The sequence below is a fragment of the Pungitius pungitius genome, chromosome 14 (genome assembly GCF_949316345.1).
Source record: "Pungitius pungitius chromosome 14, fPunPun2.1, whole genome shotgun sequence".
NCBI lineage: Eukaryota > Metazoa > Chordata > Actinopteri > Perciformes > Gasterosteidae > Pungitius > Pungitius pungitius.
The window spans coordinates 14,626,342-14,647,182 of record NC_084913.1 but is presented as its reverse complement, the minus strand read 5'-3'; the positions used below and the strand labels follow the sequence as shown (position 1 = coordinate 14,647,182).

The window sequence follows — 20,841 nt, the reverse complement described above, 5'->3', positions numbered from 1 at the left end:
ATTAAAAACTGACTACATTGGGGGCCGGGGGCCATGAGCAGTAGGGTCGTCACAATAACAAAACGATGACTTGGATACGACACCTGCCATGAATATCATGATACCAGATACTTACGATATGATACAATACTCCTTCATGTCTCCGTGCTGGGTAGCCCCGCCTCCTTCTCCACCCGAGAAGTCGCTAGCAGCTTTTGCAGTGCCTTCTGGGACTTTTAGGATCAGCCGTGCGCGTCCAACGGGCCAGTTATGAAAGACAAATGGTAGTTACTCGCCGGCCGGATATAATTGGGCCTTGAGATTGACATGTCTGTCTTGAGTGATTGACATTTAATAACAGCTAAAATAAAGTGACGGAAGAGATTAGATGGGTAAAGACGATGGAAACCATGAGTGTGAATCCGTTGCAAAGCAACTTTTATAGGGGCTATTAAAGGTTACACATAATTCACTGTATGTAACTTGATGCACAAAAAGCAGAACAAAATGATTTTATCATGTCAGCATTACCTATACTGGAAAATCCTTTACTTTTGTTCAGCAGATTGTTGCATGGGTTGTTCCTGCAACCTTTGCAGTCCTTGATCAGATGCAGCAGCAGATTTCTTTAACACCATCTGGGCTAATTAGACCCCTGATCACTGTGCATGGGCCTACTCAAAAAAGTACAATAAATCGCAAGTATCCATGGGAACGCCTTCTTCTCCACCTCTCCAGGAACTGGTGACTGTTACTATCAACCTTTACATCTCCTACTTTAACATCTTTCAAAAAGCGTCCTTATCTTCAACTTGTTCCTGGCTCAGCTCCTCATGTTAGCATCTGCAGGATTCCCTTGCTGCGTGACGGGGACAAAGCATAAGACATTTATGTTTCTTTTTCAGCCCACGGTGAGTTTCCACCTGTGGTCGCCAGCTCAACCAGGCTGCCCTTCAGACCGACCGTCAGGACCATGCCCCCGTCCATAGGAAGTCCTTTGAAGAACACAGATTACTGTAAGTGTGGGCCTGATTAGCACACTGACATTGTCTGTTTGTCCCTCTGTTTGACGTTTGTCTTTTTGATTCTCTCTCACACTCATGTTTGCTTGCGTGCATTCAGTTACTCCACACTGCACCACACATGGGCTGTAACATAGTAAGTGTGCCCCCTACTGGTCTCCAGCACGTGGACCATCCCAGTGAGTGCTGCAGAGATCTCCTTTGGTATTAAATGGAGCAGGACGGGCAGATTGGAAGTAAAAAATCCTCCAGTTTGTCTTCAGAGAATGTCAATGGAGCACTTAGAAAAACTTGACATTTGTCACCTCTCTCCCTGCCTCAGAAGGGTGAAGACGGGCAGAGATTGAGTTTCTGTATTTATAGTCATAAGTCATGAGTTGCTCTCATGTCAAACACATTTCCTCAGCTAGTGGCTTTCAAGTGCTAGAGGTAGTTATTGGGAATAGACTCTACCATTGTAGAGAAACACTGTAAATAGCACTCATGCCAACGTTAAACAAATATGATCTTTTTCTTGTTTTCATTGACTTTGAGGACTTGTTTTCCAGTCCAAACACATGGTTTGACAGTGTTCCCAACCTCCAGGATTGAATAGCATTCATGCACATCTTCTTTCTCCCTCAGGCAGCATAAGCGGCTTTTATGACATTCATATGCGGTTAAAGCCCAACAAATCAATGATGTAGGGGGCCATGGATCGCATTCTGCTATAAGCTGGTTCGAGGAATCACACTCACATTTGGGTTGTGAAAGACGTTCTGCTTTGCATTGGAAAGTTGCCATGGACCACACACAGAAACCTCAGCCAATTTACCATCAGCCTACATTACAGGAGAAACACACATATTGATCTGTTGTCTAATTTTGTTATCCAAAGAACATTATAATAGAACAAATTTTTACAACAGTGAGGACAATTTGAAGATTGCGTGGCGTGTTTGGTTTGAGCCAAAGCTTAGAAACGTAACAATTTTATCAGTTGCATAAAGTCCTGCAGGAAGAAGGATAAATGTCCAAGGGGGATGCGACTTAAGTCTGTCTGGAGAGAGACCGTATCTGCTCTAGGCTTCTTGCTGCCATTAGCTGCCACCAGATGAGTAGTTGCACCGCGGGTGATGCAGGTGCCCGATTTGACATGGGACAAGAATAAGTGGAGTTCTAACCAATGCTATGCTGCATCAGGTTGGAATTCAGTGGTTCTGTTGTTGTGTAATGGGAGTGTGATACTAGATCAGAGCCTGAGCAGTGCGAGCTTTCCTTCTTCTGACGAGGACTGACGGCCCGCCACCACGCCATGCTCAGCCCGGATTCAGCGGCCTGATATGTTAGTGCAGCGACTCGCCTGGGCCACTCTTTAATCCGGGACACAGCGGGCTCTTTATCTCTCGAAGGTCAACGGGGGACATTTAAAGATCAGACGTTTATGTGCTGCCAGCTGACATGATTTGATAATGTTACAGGATTATGCAGTGTTCCGGTGCCACAGGCGTGACTCGATCGGCAAACAAAGGCTGCTCAGTCCATCAAGAACAGCTTTCATGCCGGGGTTGGGCAATTTCTATTTCTATTTCTATGCAATATTATATAAAAGCTATTTCATATAGTCTGGGATTTTGCTGCCGGGATGTGACTAAGAGGGCAGCAGCAGCAAAAAGCCTATTTGAATGTGCTTACACAAGTATCACTCAGTACGGTTACAGTAGAGCTGCCAGAGATGGGACTGTGAGATCACACTGCTATCACCCCCCCTGATTATCATAGATATTAACTTGGGATGGGGGGGGGGGGTAAATGTGTACTTGTACATTGGCCATTTCAAAGAGAGCGGTTAACGTTCACCTCACGTCTCACTTCATCCATCATCTCTCAAACAAGGCTCCTCCTCTTCAATGACCCCCCCCCCCCCCCCCCGAAACCTCCCGTCTGTCATTTCCTCTCAATCTCCACTTCCTTCTGGGCCTCTGCATTTTTAATTTCTTCATTTGATTCCCATGTTTGCCCCTGACTGTCTGTTGGTTCACAGCCCTCCCACCCTGCAGCCGCCTCTAACTCTCAGTCTTTCTTTCTCCCACCCGCCTCCTACTGCTCTTTTTTCCTCCCCTTCACCCTGACTTCACCTTCATTTGGTTCATTTCTTCTTGCTTTTTTCCTCCATCCACATTGATTCATAGCTATTCTGGCAGCTTTCATTTCTCACCACTGCCCGACTGTATGGCACCCGCCTCTCACTGCTGACTCATCCGTTGCTTTCAAGGAGGGGGGGGGGTCAGTCAAGATGAGCTTGCTTCCCTTTTCTTTTTGTGATTACCTCTGCTGACGGGAAAGCAATGCGTCGCTAACCTCAAAATGAGCTCCAGGCTTTCTCTGCCCATTTAATGTGTGAGTGTGTGTGTGTGTGTGTGTGTGTGTGTGTGTGTGTGTGTGTGTGTGTGTGTGTGTGTGTGTGTGTGTGTGTGAACGTGTCGATGTGCCTAAGTTTGTCAGTGGGTGTGCTTTTATGTTCCTTTAAGGTAGCACAAGAACTTTAAACAATGCACAGTCAGGATGCAAAGAAGCCTCATCATATTTGCATGTCGCCTGCAAACGTACACAACAGGGATCAACACGAGTTGTGTGGCGTAGAGGAGAACTGGCACCGAATCAAAGACAGAAGGAATGGTGATGGAAGTAATCCATCGCGGCAGATGTTGCTGCGTGCAGAAAATGGCGTTTTGGCCCTTAACATGCTGGCTAATTAGCGGCAGAGTGTGTCTGTGCTCCGTTCGGTACTCGTTGATAAACAGCGGCCTGTGGCAGTGAGTTAGCTCGTTGTTGTTGCGTTGGGTTTTGAAGGGAGAACATTAGTCACAGAGACAGATATGAGACTGATAACGAGCGAAGCAGACTTTCGTAATTAATTGGACCTGGGTGCCTCATAAGCTTTGTTTTCAGCAATCAGATCATTTATTGGCACGTCAGCCCTGATCTGTCTTTCTAATGGCCGGCCCAAGGAGGACAACTGTCCCTGGCTGGGGAGGAGACATGTCAAGAGACGATGGAAGGTGCTTAATATTTTCTGTAGGAGTTATAATGCATCCAGAAGACAATATCATCCTAAAATCATGCTTAAAGCAGACAACTCTAAAATGTAGCACATAGATGTAGAAAGAGAGTTAGTTATCTTCTCCTGTTGAGTATTCACATGGGATGGTCAGATTCAATGGCTGGGTTAATTATATATATATATATATATATATATATATATATATATATATATATATATATATATATATATATATAACCGATCAGAAGTGACTGACATTTCTATCAAGTGAGACAGGTGAAAGAAAAGATAGTAAACAGATGATGCCTGATAATACAGTAAAGAGACATGGAGATTTCTAACTGCAGGGCTGTTGGCGGTGGTTGATTCTGCTGAGACGGGTTGGTGACGGGAGGTCAAAGCGGCGCGTGAAACAGCAGCATGAACATACTGAGGAGTCAGAATCAGAAGGCACAGAGAGAGACTCTTGTTTTGACAGAAGCAGGATGACAGGCGAGCAGATGATGAGAACAGCTGATCACTCGATTGACAGCCCACGATTACAGAGAGGAGATCCATAGACAATGTTGCCATGGAAAATGAATTGAAGGGCTGTGATGTCTTTAATTTCTGAAAGTGGCCTTTGTGCAGCCTAACTGGGGAAAGAAGTTATTCATTACACGATAAAGTGAAAATAACCCAAACATAAAAGACCGTGTGTGGCTCCCAACTGCAATCTGTGTGAAACAGCAGTTTGACGCAACACGCCTTCTGGGACCAACATGATCCTCTTTCACAAAACTGCAAGTCCCATTATGGCATTTCTAAAACAATAGCGAAACCCAACATGCGTGATGAAACAATTGTTTACTTGTTACTGATTGGCCCAAGGACTGTTTTTGTCATTCCTAAAGAACGACATGTTTACTGTTGCCTTTTGTTCGTAAGGTTCTGGGAATATAAAGTCTGCTGAAACATTGCTGTCAGTATTGTAATGAAATCAGGGGAGATTTTCTACTGACTCTCCCTTTCTGTCTCTCATTTTCTCCCCGATGACAGCGCCGCCCTCTCTGTGATGGAGGCCAGTGTTTGTTATGATGATGGTGCATCACCGCTGGCCAAGTTCACAGTAACGGAGATTCATATAATAGTCAGAGTCAGAGTCTCCCCCCGGGGATGTTTGCGGGTATTGTGTGTGTGTGTGTGTGTGCGCGCGTGTTCAGTGATGTGTGTGTGTGTGCATTAGAACTATTGATGGTTCAACTAGATCGATTGTGCAGGTTGAAGTGAGGAATCATCGCACCCTGGCGAGAAGCAGAGCAAGAAATGGAGAGGAAGACTTGAGGCTCTGACACCAAGTGTCAAGAAGTCCAGCTCGCTTTACAAAACAGTATAATATTATTCAAATATGATAAGATCAAATGAATATACAACATTGAGGCTGTAATCCTACCTGCACTCCTTTCTCTTCTGTGTGTCCCACGTTGGCTGATTGCCGTCTCCCAGTAACACATTAAGTACAGTAAGATTTACATCGAAAGCACTTTTGGAGGCTTTTCTGCTCCAGTGATGGATTTATTCCCAACAGACTTAACTCGTTTTACCTTGTTGGGTATTGAAAATACTGACTCGAGAGATCAATTTACTTTTTGCTGGATGGGAGCCAGGCTCCAGTACACCGCACTCCATTTTCTCTTTTTACTGTGAGATTACTTTTGCTAAGACCAGGCTGAACTCCAAATTGTGCTCTTACAATTGTGATGTTTCCAAGTGTTTGAGAGGCAGCTTTAAATTGCCTCTTGACGGTTAACCAAACTCAAAGGAGACACGGATCTCTCCGCCAACTTGTATGGAACCAACCAAAAGTTCATGTGACTACGGGCCACTCAGCAGCTACTAGCACTGGTTGGTGTCGTTAGTCACTTGACTTGAACAGTCCCTTGAGTCGTTGGCCAATCAAGTTAACGCCAACCATGCTCTTTCCTAAAACTAAGTGCTTTTGTTGCTGAAACCAAAACTTCTTGTGAAGACGAATGTACCTTTTGAAAATGAGACGCAATGGTAAAATAGAGACAGGTACTTATTATAGGGCTTTATTATAATTACCATTGCCTTTCTTGGCAAGACGCGTAGACCTCTTAAACAGAACCGCCAATGCAGTACATGCATAATCTCTACTGGCCCGCAGGGGGCAGCTGGCAGAAAACTTATCCCAATCCAGATGTGATGGGATTCATTTGGCAGTTTTCATCAGTTATGTTGTCATCATCAAACAGCCAGCATCACTGCTTTTTCTCACTACTTACTACTTTTCCTGTAAAAGCACAATTTCTCTCCGCATCCCAACTCCTGTATAAGGAATGACAAAATGGCATGTGATAAAGTGGTGCTATTCAAAGGTACACAAAGGCAAGCACACAGTCACACACCTTTGCAAAATCAGAGAAAATACCATCAGAGAAAGTGTGCAAGAAATCCTCGTAGCTACTGGGATTAACTCTTAATAGGTGCCTCACAGACAGCTTTAACAGGGAAAGGTGTTGCACTGAGAGCATCATAAATCTAAGTCGTGAGTCTAAGCACTCCTGAGACTAATCACATGCCATCTCTTGTCTTTCCTGTTTATCCTGTCTCCATTTAATCACTTTGCCACTGCACCTGTGCTTGCAAAAAGTAAATCGCAAGACCATTCTGTATTGTATCTAATCCCAAACAGTGTCACATTGGCTTTAAGCAGTAACTCAGAGGCTTTGAAAGACATCATGTGAGTTGTTGTGTTGCAGGAATGACTTTGACTTTAGAGAGAAATTTGCAGCCCAGTTCTTAAATCAATAAATAGTTTCAGAGCATTCCCAGCCTGGTCAGCCGTAAGGGTATGAAGACAGAGATATGCCTCACAGCCGGGTGTCTTCACTGCTCTCTTCTTGCAAGCCTTAAATGAGGACTTCAGCAGTGAGTAGTCCTTCCACGTCCATCTGACAAGACTAATCTTGTGCTAATTACAGTGAAAAGAGCTCCAATTAGCACAGACGCGTGGGATTACACGGAAAATGAGGAGAAATGCTCGTCACCTGTGATCCTGTCACCGTGTCCCCACGCTGCTGTCGTGAATATGATAACTTAAATGAGTAGCTTCCAGTTGAGAGCTCTCCCTTCCAACAATCAGCTCGTATTGATGGAAAGTGGAGCCATGGGGGAGGTTGAAGGAGGATGAATGTGGGACAAATAGAGCAGCAATGAGTTTGTGGTGCGTGCTGAATTTTTCAGCAACTCTGTCATCTTTATTGCTCTTTACGTGCATTTGTCACTGAATAAATTCTTGTACAGCTGTTTACTACACAGGAGCTTAACTTTTATTCTTTTTTTCTTTTAATCTACATGTGCAGTCCAAAACTGGGTTTTTCATACCTGCGGGGCTGCTGGCCCAGAAGGCCCCACTCCCAACCAATGCCTCAACTCCTACAGGAAGAGCAACGTCAACGTGACCGTAGGCACCCGAGGGCCCTTCAAGGGCATTCAGATGTGGCAGATCCCCAAAACTGGCACCTACAGGTAGGGCTGTGTTCAGAGGCTCGCACTATTATTTGGACACATCCACATCCACTTGACCCCAACACACAAACCCTGTAGAATATGAACTTAACCTGAGGCATCCGGCTATGAAACGTACAGCTTTTGCAACAATGTACCATCTTCCTCAAGCCCCCCCACACTCCTCTGCGCATCAGCATGACATCAATCTTCCATAAGCGAGCAGAGAAATATCAGATCCTTGCAGGAAGGAGCAGATGCTGGAGTAATGGCTGCTAAATAGCGTGAGTCACTTCGCACCTGACTCCGAAAATCCTGCAAACCACCCACATCCACTTGTACGTTGGAGAGCTTTAAGGCTTCAAAATACCTTGAATACCCGCCCCCAGCACCTTGACCTCAAACAGCGTACTGCTCTAGGATTAATGCTGTAATATCCGCTACCTAGTGCAGGGATCAATATTCCTCCTGTAGGCATTCATGACAACGGGAGGCGTTTAACTTGCATTTGACTTGGATGCTTCCAACAAATGAAAACCGTTTTTGAGCCTCCCGCATCAATTCAAAAGAAGCAAACACACACACACACACACACACACACACACACACACCACTGAGCTGAGCCAAAACTCTTGAGTCTGAAAATACCAAACTAACAACTGCGTGGAGAGCCCTGTTTTAACACATATCTGAGTTTGAGAAAAACACCTTCTGTCCGCGCAACAAAACCCCAGAACTGAGGCGGCCTGGTTTAGCGGGCGGAGCCGGTAAATGGAGCGGACAGACGCTCACAGAGATGAATATGCGCTCTTCATCTCCCAAAAGTCATTAGGAAACAGCTGAGGTAGCAACTGAACACCGGGCAGCGCACGCTCTCCCTCCCCAGCAGGCACGACCACCGGGGAGGACACATTTCAAAGCGCTACCAAAGGAACAATCCAATGGTTTGTTGTTTTTTGGAGCATTTAAAATGAAAGACTTCTGCTGTGCGTGCGTGCGTGTGTGTGTGTATGTGTTGCAGATTGTTTTCTGTCATCCTAAGTCAAATTGCTTTTTAATAAAGTGCACAGCAGGGTGAAAAGTGTTTTTGGGAGCTTCCAAATTAATGTTGGCTGTTATTTGAATTTGTGCACTCGTGAAATGGCGGGTAGAAAAATGCAAGACTGCTCATCCGCTCTGTGTTTTTTTTCCTGATTCACACTTTCTACACGGATTGGAATATCCAATACATCCATCCTCTTTAACAAACTTGTTGAAACCAAACGGAAACACTGAATGAAAAAAGCTGCATCATTATGGCAATCATCCAGCTAATGAGCCGGTTAATATGTGTGCCATTTGTTCGGTCACACCACAGGGTCACAGCCTACGGAGCAGCTGGGGGGCGAAGCGTGCTGGCCATGAGCAGGTCACATGGTGTCTACATCACAGGGGACTTCCTGTTTCGGAGAGGCGAGCTGCTTTACATCTTGGTGGGACAGAAAGGAGAGGATGCCTGTCCCAACGTAAGTCTACGTTCATGTAGAACCTTTTCTAAGAATTATATGACTGATTCAATCTTGTCATATTTTTTGCTATTTATAAAAGGTCTTCGGGAAAATATGAGTAATTGTGTTGTCCGTCTCAGCTGGCTGGAGGGGTGTGTACCTGTCTGTGTTTGATTGACAGCAGCTTGCAGCGATGCAGCCAACGTGTCATGTGCAGACATCTTTTCTGCTTTGGCAGGTTTTTATCTGAGTGAGATGACCGGTAAGTTTTTAAGTGGCAGTTTCTAAGTGATGAGAGCTGGTTGTATAATCTGAATGCGGAGGAAGGGTGCTTCTCCTTGAGGTATAGGGTACAGTAGATCCTTTACGAGGGGGAAGGCGATATAATATCATTCTGTTGTGTGGGAGTTTGTCTCTGTAGCCTGCTCCTTTTCTTGTGTGGATTCCATCTTTTCATAACTTTTTATGAATTGTCCTTCAGATTTTTCCTTGAAGGAAAAGACAGAGGACATGAGAAGGTATTTTTTGAGTAAGAATCCCACGAGCATCTAACTGGAACATGTACATGCTGTCCAAGATGTGCTTTGGCTGGGCAGCTGACTGAGGCCGGCTGGGACCTTTTCCCTGTTGGATGTTAGTTTGATGGGTCATTCAAGGCCGGTGTTCATGTTGGTTAGTCCGACAAGAAGAAGATTTGAAGGAAAGCTTTTGTGTGTTGATGCTCATCGTCTGTGGCTTATATTTATTTATTTATTGATTATATTTATATAGACGGCACGGTATTCCGTTGAATTAATGCAAAATAAAGGACTAAAATTATAAAGCCCAAGAACATTATGTGTTCTTTCAGGGCAGATATGCAGGCCAATTCTGCAACAAGCCATCACACAAACCTTCTTTTCTTATTCACCGGACTGTAATAGGATAACTATTCTGAAATGTATGGAGTGGGGTTGCAGTAGTCGTCCTCATGGCCCATAATTCACTTAAACTCATTCTCTAAATCTTAGCACTAACCATTGTTTGAATCCGTGATGAAAGCCCACAGTGATCTCCCCCTTGTCTCTCTTAAGCACACATGTGCTCTTTTGCCAGGGGGGGTTTGTCATCTATTAAGCTCTGAGGTTCACTGGCAGCAGCACAGCATGCTTCCTCCCCACAACACTCAGACTAAAAACCTCACAATACCCCTCGTCCCCAACGATGTCATCCGTCTGCGGCTATTCAAACGTTGTAAAACCAAGACTCGTCCTACCACTGGCAGTAAAGCGAAAAGTGGGCTAGTTAGTACTGTTTTTGGGAAAGAGGACTTTCCCAGCAGGGCGGCACGGTGGTGTGCTGGTTAGCACTGTCGCCTCACAGCAAGAAGGTGCCTGGTTTGAGGAGTCTGCATGATGGCTTTACTCCGGCTTCCTCCCACATATATATCACAGTGATATTATATGATATCAAAAGATGTTTTAAAAACCAGCAACCTGTGGCGAAAAAGCTGTTTGCAACAAAACTACGTAGGTAGGTTTAAGTGTAGGTTATAAAAACTGCTGACAGATTTAGCGTTAGTTGCGTACATAGCCTGACTTATTGTATCTCTGGACGTGAACTGTGGTCTCCTGAGTGAATGTCATTTGTTAGATGCCATCCACCCTTGCTTCATCCTTTATGTAGGCTTTATACTACGTCACCTGAATAACACACACTGGCTCACAATGGGGGTTACATACAAATCACTGATAATTTAAAAAATGTTAATATGACCAGTAGTCTTCATACATACATTATACACCTGTTTCATTCACGTGTTTGACTGATGATCATATCATCACAAACTGTTAATCATCATCAGAGTCATTATTATCGTCCTAGTCAGCTTCGAAAATCCTCCTCTTGCTCCTCCTCACTCAGATTTGTAGATCACACATTTCTGTGTAATTGAAATATTTGGCAAGGCTGACCGGTTCAAACACATTTGCAGGCCTTGCGGTTTGTGATGATTATTTGTGATCAAAATCAGTCAAAAAAAGTTGAAGATACAGAGTCAAAATGTGTAGAAATCAACGATATATCTTTGTATTCTATTACGAGAGCAAGATGGTCAACATTCATTCATGGTATTGATTATAAGCATACTATTTTCATCAGTTGTCAGCTCCAGGTGACAATATCCTTTTGGCTACGACCATCTTCCAGCCACTCGGTGCACATGCAGCTGTGCCTGCAAGGGGGAAGTAGGCTGGATTTCCCCCTTTTGATGTAGGACAGCAGGTATCATGCAAATCATTTAAGGCTCTAATGGTTCGTATTGTGTCATTTTTCATCCTGCCAAAGCACTTACTCAATTACAACCTGTGCACCTACTGAGCATGGTTGCTGTTCGACCGAGTCCAGATCGCGTCATTTCTTATGTAGGAGCCTCCCAGTCATTTCTAAGATACATTTAAAAAAACTCTCCTCCAAGAGTGGCCTTGTTAGTTTTCAGCAATGGGCCATCTGGCTCTGAGAGAGCAGATGGCACTGGACCAAGTGGATGAGCCAGGAACAAAGCGAAGATCTTTACTTTATCGAAGCAGTGGTGACATCTCTTTCTGCTTCCCAAAGCACCTGTTTCTTTTGTGATGTGATGGTTGTAGAATGAGCGCTTTGTATGCACACAGTGGGTCATCCAGAGAGCCCCCCATGCTGCACCACTGTGTCTCTACAGTAGTCACCAACTGCATGTGTAAGTTATGTGTCATTTAATTGTTGTCTTTATTGACGCAAAAGATACACAAACCTACTGATACGCTAAGTAAGAAATGTAAACCTATTAGTGAATTGCACAATGATGCTGATATACTGTATAGCAGCTCTGACTTTCAACATAAAGTCAAGATGACTTACAGGAACGTTGTAAAAGGGGTAATGTGAACGCACTATATCAAGTATAGTAAAGATAGAACTGGATGTCACAGAAAAATAATATAAATTGTGTAAACAACAAACCATTTCCACTCTATTTACACATGGGAAACATAATTAACTAGACACTATTTTGTATATTGAATTTGTTTTTGTCCAAGCTATTAGGCTGTGCAAATAAATCTGTTGCTGAGATGACTTTCTCAGTGTAAAACATGAATCTAATACTGAGCGCAGGAAGCCCTTCTACAATAGTGTGACAGACTTACAGTCATGTGACCAGGAAATTAGTAAAGACTCGAAGCTCTTTGGAATTGTCTGACAAAGGGAACATTGGTCCTTGCCCCGCAGATCCTCATCTGGATATTTCTGCATGTCTTCTTGCTCACCGTTATAGTGCAGAAGGCCAGCTGGAGTTTGGAGGCTGCTCAGCCCTCTCACACGCACCCGACATGCATGAAAGCAATTTCATGGTGAGCTGACATCTCTCTCTCTTTCTCTCTCCCTCCACGCAGTCCAACGGCATGCTGAATCGGATCTGCCTCGAGCAGAGCGGCCCCATGGTGAACAAAACCCAAGTGAAAGGGGGTGGAGGAGGAGGGGGCGGGGCCACGTATGTGTTCAAGGTGAGAACACGCTGTAGCAACGTCACACGGTATTTTGAAATGGCACGTAATATCGAGAGATTTTTGCATCTGTTATGTTCATTATGACCAGAGAAATGAATGATACCCAAAACATTGTTATAGCTATTTATGAAAAAGAATTGTGCTTCAAGAGGTACTGCATTATGTACAGGAATCATTACATTTGTTTCATTGATTTTGGACTTTGTTTCCTTATTTGAAACCTTTTGTAAATGCATGATTGACACAGTAAAATATGTTGGTGGGAAATATTACTATGACGCTCATTTCTTGGCTGCGTCAGCTAGGCACATGTATTTGTTTTGGGACGCCAGCTAAATCCATTCAATTCTAAGGTAACCAACTAGTAGTGTGAGCGTCATAATTAACAATTAAACATGAGCAGGTCTTCATCTTGTCATCTAACGCTTAGAAAGACAGCAAATGAGGGCATTTCCCTTCGCAGACGCCCCCACATTAATCTAACGGTACAACAAAAATCACCCAGGTGGACAAAGGAGTGTATATCCCCCTCATCATCGCTGCTGGGGGAGGTGGCCGGGGTTACAGCAGCCTATCAGAGACCCAGCTGGAGCAGATGGACTATGACCCCAACCAACCGGGGCGCAGCGGGAAGTCAAACGCTGCAGGTACGCTGTCCTCGTGTTGGTGCCGCTTGCACGTGCACGGCCACATTGTGTGATGATCACATGAACAACATGTCAACATGTGCACTAACTAATAGCTCCACAGACACAGTGAATCCACCCGTACTGCTAAGCACACCCGTCCACCCGGAAGGTGTAAACTGTTCATGGCTGCTCACATGCAGCACTGGGTCCCCTGTCACGGCTCGGCGCTCCTACATGCTCCCGTCTACGGGTGGAATGTTCCATCCGAGGCCTCCGCAGGCTGCATTATTCATGTGCTCAGAGTCGACAGGCAGCCCAGAAAACACAAGTTATTGATTTCTACGTCGTCATAGAGCCCAAGGTTTACTTTAGAGGAAGCTCGGTGAGTGAAAAATGAAATATTTAGCAGCTCTGGCGGGTTTTGTTGCCAGTGAGGCAAGATGTGTGTTTTTTTCTTTTGTTTCTATCTCTCAGGCGCCAGAGTGGCAGGGACTTGGGGGGGTGGGGTTTATTAGCTTTAATAGCTATAACTTCAATCTTGTGTAACCAAGTCTTTTTATAGGATTTTATTGGCCCGGCCTTCGCTCACCTTTTTTTCAGTGATAGGAGATTGATGCTTGTGTGGGGAAAGTAGTGGGGAAATACTTTGAGCACGTGTGTGCACATACAATATGTACATTTCTACCATTTAGCTTTATCTTTATCCCATAACATTGTCCCATTTAAGAGCTCACTCTCTATGCATCTCCCTCCCTCCCTCACACACACACACACACACACACACACACACACACACTGATTCCCTACATTCCTCTGCATGACCTCAAAGGTGTGTTGTGTTTGGCGACAGGAGGAGGTGGAGGTTGGAATGACAGGACTCCAGTCAGCCAGGGGGGCAGGCCGCTGGTGCTCGGAGGCCAGGGGGGGCAGGCCTGTCACAAGTTCTGGCAGACCCGCGGCGGCTTTGGGGGCGGCGGAGGTGGCTGTATGTCGGGGGGCGCCGGCGGAGGCTACAGAGGTCAGTCAAACAGTTTAATGAACACAAGCGTGACGAGCTGTCAGATATCGTGTTCCACATGTGTTTTATGATGCGCGTGGAAGGTGTGACAGGCGTCTCCTGCCCCCCCCCACTGCTCCATCATCTGTAAATCTGGATCAATCAGCTTGTACTTGTTATAAGATAGACAACTGGGTCATAACAACAGATGGGAGTACACCACATAAGGCATGAAAACACGCCAATATGAATAATAACAATATGAATATGGAAAAAAGGGTGACAAGCCAATATGCAAATAATCTCCAATAAGGTGCATTGGGACACGTAAGGATGGAATATGTGATATGAGTATTGAGTGTGATTGCAGGACCCCATGGAATCCAGCCATTGTTATTTCACTGTTGTCCCTGTGTTTGCCCACCTGGTCTCTAGGTGGTAACACCTCCGTGGATAACAACCCCAAACACGACGGAGACGATGGCACCTCCTTCCTCGGCCCCGAGGGACAGCCCTTCCTCTACCCTCTGAAAGGTAACGTGATGCTTCAGCGGCCATCAATGACTGCTGTCAAGACATTTCTATTCAGCTGATGGCTTTTTAGTGATTTTAGTTTAATCGACATTTTTTAAATGAGTTCTTGTTCCTAAAGTAAGAGCTATCGCATCACATCATCTGGACGTATCTTTGAGTTGGCTCACACAGTCAAATCTAAAAGAGGATATTGTAAAAGACTGCCGTGTTAGGGGCCTATGGGGCTGGGGGGTAGGAGTTTTCCATTCTGACAGAAGACAGACCCAGATTATATGATTAAAACGCCTCCGGATAGAGAGGCGGAACCTTTCAATAAGTCCATCTGGTGTCGACCTGTTAGACATTCACTTGAACTTGACAGGTACTAGAAACCGTCTGAGGGAAGTGACCACCCACGTATCACTCGGCTACATACAAAAGATTAACGGACAAATAGGGGGAACAGGAAATAGAAATTGAAGTGCTTTTTGGATTAGTGTGTGGAAACGCACGCATCTGTATCTCTCCCATTGAGCTTTACCAGCAGCTCCCACCCCTCAGCTTCTCATCCAAGTCGTGTCATAACTCCTCAGTGACTCTCAGCTGAGAATCCAACTGAAATGGTGACTGGTTATTTCATAGCACACGTTATTATTGTGGCCGGTGAAACAGTTGTTCCTTCCCTTTTTCTCACTAAAGCTGCTGATGCTGAGCTTTTGGAGTGCTCAGCTAGATTCCCAAATAGCTGAAGCATCCCATTTCTTTTAGCCTTGTGACCAAGAAAATGTCGTATTATGGGACAGATAGTAAAGATTACCATCAGAAATGTTTTGTCTGGATCCGACTGTACATCTTGTACAGATATGGTTTGTGAATTCAACTACATACATGAAAAGAGAGAGGGAGTTTGGCTAGATTGACTCTGATTTTACACAAGGCTTAAATCAATATCCCACAAAGGGTTGACTATCAATAAGTAATATCCGCAATGTGCTGTGTTGAAAGCACATCCTCTGTGTAAAGGTGAGGGTCAATTGTTTTTGCTGTTTGAATTTGTAATCACGAATGGCTACGCCGGTAATCCCCCCCCCACCCCCCCCCAGCCTGAAGTGCACATTCTGCAGCTCAAAAAGCAGCAGGTGTTGCTGAACAACCCTGCCATGTTTGTTGGAAAAGCTGAAAAGAGGATAAAAAATCCTAGCGTTAACGTGGACACGGGCAACCGGGCCCTAAGCCACTGGACACAGGCGGCTTGTCCAGAATACAGAGAGGACGATATCCCCCCCCCCCCCCCAACCCCCCACTCAGCCCGAACCGCTTGCCTGACCAATACCCTGCATAGCAAAACCTCAGAAACAAACTGTAGTCCTGTTAAAGTAGCCTCCCATTTTTTTTTTTCTTGAACTGTAATTCAAACTACATTCTCCACTTGTTTTGTGTTATTGTTTCATTTTCTGTTTATTTGTTTTAAGGCCCCCCGTTAACCGTTTTGCCGATACCTTACAACTATAAGAAATATTTGTACAATTCATTCCATGGCCAGCCTCCTCATTCCTGTGTCACAAAGGAGTATTCAAGATCCACATCCCAGAGAAGCTCACCCACTCACTAGTGGGTGTGGGTGTGGATGGATATTCGTGTTTACTTGAGACACACATGTTCACACTGGAGACATTTGTATTCATCCTTTGAATCCTTTAAACTGTTTCTAGGGTAAATTTATGTATTTGCAGTTAAAAGCTGATAACAGAATGATGAGGAAAAAAGCGATTCTGCAGATGAGTGCGTTTGCTTTGCTTACTAAACAGCACAAGCGCATTACTTATTCACCATGGCCTGGTCTGCACTTGGGCTTGCTGTAGTTTATAATTCAGAAAGCTGTTTATTTTTGAGCTGAATTTAGTTATGAATGTTGTAAAACAACATTTTGGGCTATACGAGACACCAAAGTGTCTTTGAAAGCAGAGTCTGCAGGGTTTTTGTTTTTCAGCCAAGAACCCTGCAGATCAACCGCTGATGAACTCACTTTCAGCTCCAATCAGTACATCCGCCGGGTTGGGGGTGGGAGAAGCAGCACACGAGGTCGCTCGCTGGCTGCATTCACCTGCTGCCGCCAAGCCCTGTCCCTGATGGGACTCATGTCAGCTGTGCACTGCTCCACCACCGATAGGATGCACTTCTAGCTCCAGTGCTGCTTTACAGATATAAAAACCTTACCCAGATGGTTTCACCTTTAGTCAACACCTCGCTTTGAAGACATACACCTGATTGGAACTATCAGAATAGTTTTCACCGTTTGAGTCACAAAACACCAAGCAGGTGTGAGGTCGTGAAGATTTGCAAGTGTGCCCCCTTGTGACTGACAGTGTGTGTGTGTGTGTGTGTGTGTGTGTGTGTGTGTGTGTGTGTGAGAGAAGGTATGGACGGGGACGGCGAGGTGATCATCAGTCCGGTGCAGAACTGCAGCCACTGTGAGAGCGACGAATGCCACGAGACCATGGACGGCATCGTGTGCTACTGCGATGAAGACCTGGTCCTGGACCCCAACGGGGTGTCCTGCAACAACGCCACAGGTCTGGCACGTACACAAAGGAAAGAGCCTACTCTCTGTGGAATTTATCTAACCGCAGGAAGGACTTAATTGTTCCTGTAATTGACCGTGACTCAGTGAGCAGTTTATGAATTCCTCTACAGAAGTAATTAAGTCTGGAAGGCTCTGGACTTAAGGGTATCTATATCTGAGTAGAGATTATTTTTTTAATTGTGGCTTAATCATTTATAATAATGATTGATCCCTTACTACGAAAAATGGATACACCTGTAACAGTATTAGCTGCTGTGTAGATAAAAGCTCTTCTCTTCTCATCTGGGCGGGGTAACCCGGGTACTGGTGTGGGCACATAGTACATTGATGGCTTTCCATAATGGGCTGCTCTGCATCTGGATCTGTGCATTACACCATTTAAACCCTAAAAGCAGAATCAGTATTCACACGTGTGCTGTGTCTTCTCTCTGGTTAAACTGCAACAAAGCAGAGTAGACCAAACTCTCACTTGCCCCTTCAATTATGATTTGTAATCTCAGATGAATCCTGAGCGCATGAATGTAGATCGGAAAAGAATTAATGTGGCAGAATGTCACTTAATAATGTGAAGCAAAATAACGGGGCGATTACCATTTCAATGATATCTTTATGACCTAGAGCTTCTCCTTGCACTGTGATTTGCACATCTGTCATAGAATAAGCAATAGCTTATTCTATGACGCTAGGTCATAAAAGGTCACAATCTCACCACCAGAATTCCTTTTTCTCCCCTTCGCACAGACAAGTGTAATGAGATCCCCCCCCCCCCCCCCCGAAGAGGGAATTGACATGCACCGTCCGTCGCTGCTCCTAAGCTCTGTTGTGTCATCGCTTTCACATCATTAATTAAGTGGGGATCAGAGCGGCGATGTGAATGTTAACACTCCTCGGGGAGAAGATAACATCTGTGGGCGCTGCTGTTTCCCCTTGTCTTACAGTGGGGTCCTCGCTGCATCCACAGCCGACTCTCTCCCACTTGGCGCTTGGTCTGTCCGTGGGCACCTCCGCCCTCATCGCCGCCCTGCTGCTGGCTGTGTCCGGGGTCATGATCAGTAAGTCACGAGGGTAGTGAAGGATTACGCTTGGTTTTAGTCAAATGTCCGTTCATCATATTTTTTTTAACCTCATCCAGTCTTTCCTGGATGCTGTATTTGGATACAGATTACATCAAGTTATCCACATATATTTCGAATATCACTTATTATTATGTCTATCAAGCTAAATGATGCATAATGCAGTGAGATGTGTGCGGTTCTTGGATAAACTGAATGCTAACTGATATGATGACGCTCTCCCAACAACAACTGGATTTGAAATGAGACAATTAAGATGTGCTTTGACCAGACTTGCAGCTTGAGGGTATTTACCTCCATATCAGGTAAACGGTGTAGGGTTTACAAGACATTTTATGTGGTCCCCAAAATGAATAAACAATTGGCTCATGCTGTTCCGTGGCCTGGTTTGTGTTTTCCCCTCATTGCTTCAATAACAAGGAGCTGATGAAAGGTGTAGAGTTAATTTCAACTGTGGGATTTACATTTGGAATCTGTGGCTGTCAACTCTAAATATTCAGTCATAGGACCAGTGAAGCAAGCCATGATTAGGCTAAAGAATCAAACATTCACAAAAAGAAAGAAAGCACTGGTGAGCTCAGCAACACCAAACGCCCCAGAAGACCAAGGAAAACAACTGTGAATCAAGAGGAGACTTCACCACAAGATGTAAACCAGTGGTGAGCCTGTAAAAAAGACATGCCCCTCATCAGTGAAGCATGCCGGAGGTGGTGTAGAGGCGTGTGCATGTACGCCTGCTAATGGAACTTGTTCCCTCGTATTTATTTATTGATGATGTGACTGCTGACAAAAGCAGCAGGATGAATTCTGGCAATGAAATCTGCTCATATTTAGCCAAGTGCTTCCAGACTCATTGGATGGCGCTCCACAGTGCAAAAGCTGATGAGGAAGTGCTCACAGAAGAAGCAGGAAGGATTTCAATATTTAAAGTGACCATTTGCTTTGGTTGCTTTTACTTTGTCCATTTACTTTTGGTCCTTTCAAAAGTGAAGGAGCTCGTATCAAATGTCTTGTAATCCTTCACCTGGATGGGAATTCTCTCAAATTGGAACTGAAAGTGTGCACTCAAAGCACATCTCCATTGTTTCATTCCAATTGTACAGAGGCCAAATGATGAAAGTATTTGGATTCACACATGTATTTAGAAACCCTCCATGTGGATGACAGCGTGCTAAACATACACTCAGGACCTGAAGGGTTTGCTTCTACTCACAGTACTTGAGCACTATCAAGTACTTTTTCAATGTTTTACATTACCCTAGTATTTGTATTTTGTGCCTCTGCGTTCAGTGTGTAGGACACGTGTTCCCTCTCTGACACACACACACACACACACACACTGAAGGGCCTGGCCCCTCTCAGACGGCCCTCAGCAGGTTGTTGAAGGGAACCTCATGGCCAACGCACACATGAGGCTCTTACACTCAGACACGAGCACTCATTGGCCATCATCTCCTCCATACACACACACACACACATTAGCAGCACCAGGTGTGGAAATAGCTCCTTGATGAATGCAATGCGCTAATGATGGATGGCTGCTCAGCCGGCGGCTGACAGCGCTCCTCCAGTGGAAAGCACGTGGTTAATAAATAACTTCCTTGCAGACACACATAAACAATTCTCCCAGGGACTAATGTGTTTCCGCGCTCAGGTAGCGGTTGTGTGAGAGAACGAGAGCGGCCTAGGACATGAAAGTGATTTGTTGATGACATGATGGGAGGAGGCGCAGCCTGTCTGGCTCTTATACGTGCTGCAGCCATACATGTGGGATTCCTTCACCTTACACAGGAAACATTGTGTTTGTGAATCAATTGGAAAGTCCAATGACTGCAGATTGAGAGGACTTCTTCACAAAAGAATTGCTGTTGTAACAGCAGAAGAATCATTACTGAAGAAGCTTGTTTAGTGACTTTAGTCATTCTCTCAATCATCTTTCCTCCCCTCAGTGTACAGACGTAAACACACAGAGCTGCAGTCTATTCAGCTGGAGCTGCAGAGTCCGGACTGCAAGCTCAGCAAGCTGCGTGCGTCCACCATCATGACCGACTACAACCCAAACTACTGCTTCGCCGGCAAGACGGCGTCCGTCAACGACCTGAAGGAAGTGCCGCGCCGCAACATCTCCCTCACCAGGTACAAGAGCCGAGGTCAGAGGTCCACAGACCGTTGTGACCTCGTCTCTCATGGAGACACTGTGGACACGTGCGTCTCTGGCTCGAATGAACATGACAAACTGAGCATTTCAACGCAATTGACATGTAAATTCACTCGTGCCGACTATTTAAATAGAGGGAGTCGTAAATAAAGTATAATGAAGTTTAAATCAAGCCTGAAATATTCAAGTTTTTAAAAGAGTCATCCCAGCGGCTGGAAAGTTATTTTTGCAGGGCTCTTTTTTCCAATATTAATGTATCTCAATCTTTCATTTGTCTTGACGTTTGCACGTTTATCTTTCTAGTTCCAAATCTTTGGGATGA

At 44.9% G+C, this 20,841-nt stretch overlaps 1 protein-coding gene across 2 annotated transcripts in view; it reads left to right on the top strand.

Moving 5' to 3' along the window:
• The window catches only part of alk (ALK receptor tyrosine kinase), a 265,070-nt gene that overhangs the window by 232,826 nt on the left and 11,403 nt on the right, over positions 1 to 20,841 (top strand). For both annotated transcript variants that reach the window (XM_062557175.1, XM_062557174.1), the window contains exons 11-20: positions 885 to 995; positions 7,410 to 7,575; positions 8,912 to 9,059; positions 12,452 to 12,562; positions 13,071 to 13,212; positions 14,045 to 14,212; positions 14,627 to 14,725; positions 17,122 to 17,277; positions 18,227 to 18,340; positions 20,311 to 20,497. In XM_062557175.1, the coding sequence (XP_062413159.1) occupies positions 885 to 995; positions 7,410 to 7,575; positions 8,912 to 9,059; positions 12,452 to 12,562; positions 13,071 to 13,212; positions 14,045 to 14,212; positions 14,627 to 14,725; positions 17,122 to 17,277; positions 18,227 to 18,340; positions 20,311 to 20,497 (1,402 nt within the window). The remainder of the gene's footprint in view (positions 1 to 884; positions 996 to 7,409; positions 7,576 to 8,911; positions 9,060 to 12,451; positions 12,563 to 13,070; positions 13,213 to 14,044; positions 14,213 to 14,626; positions 14,726 to 17,121; positions 17,278 to 18,226; positions 18,341 to 20,310; positions 20,498 to 20,841) is intronic.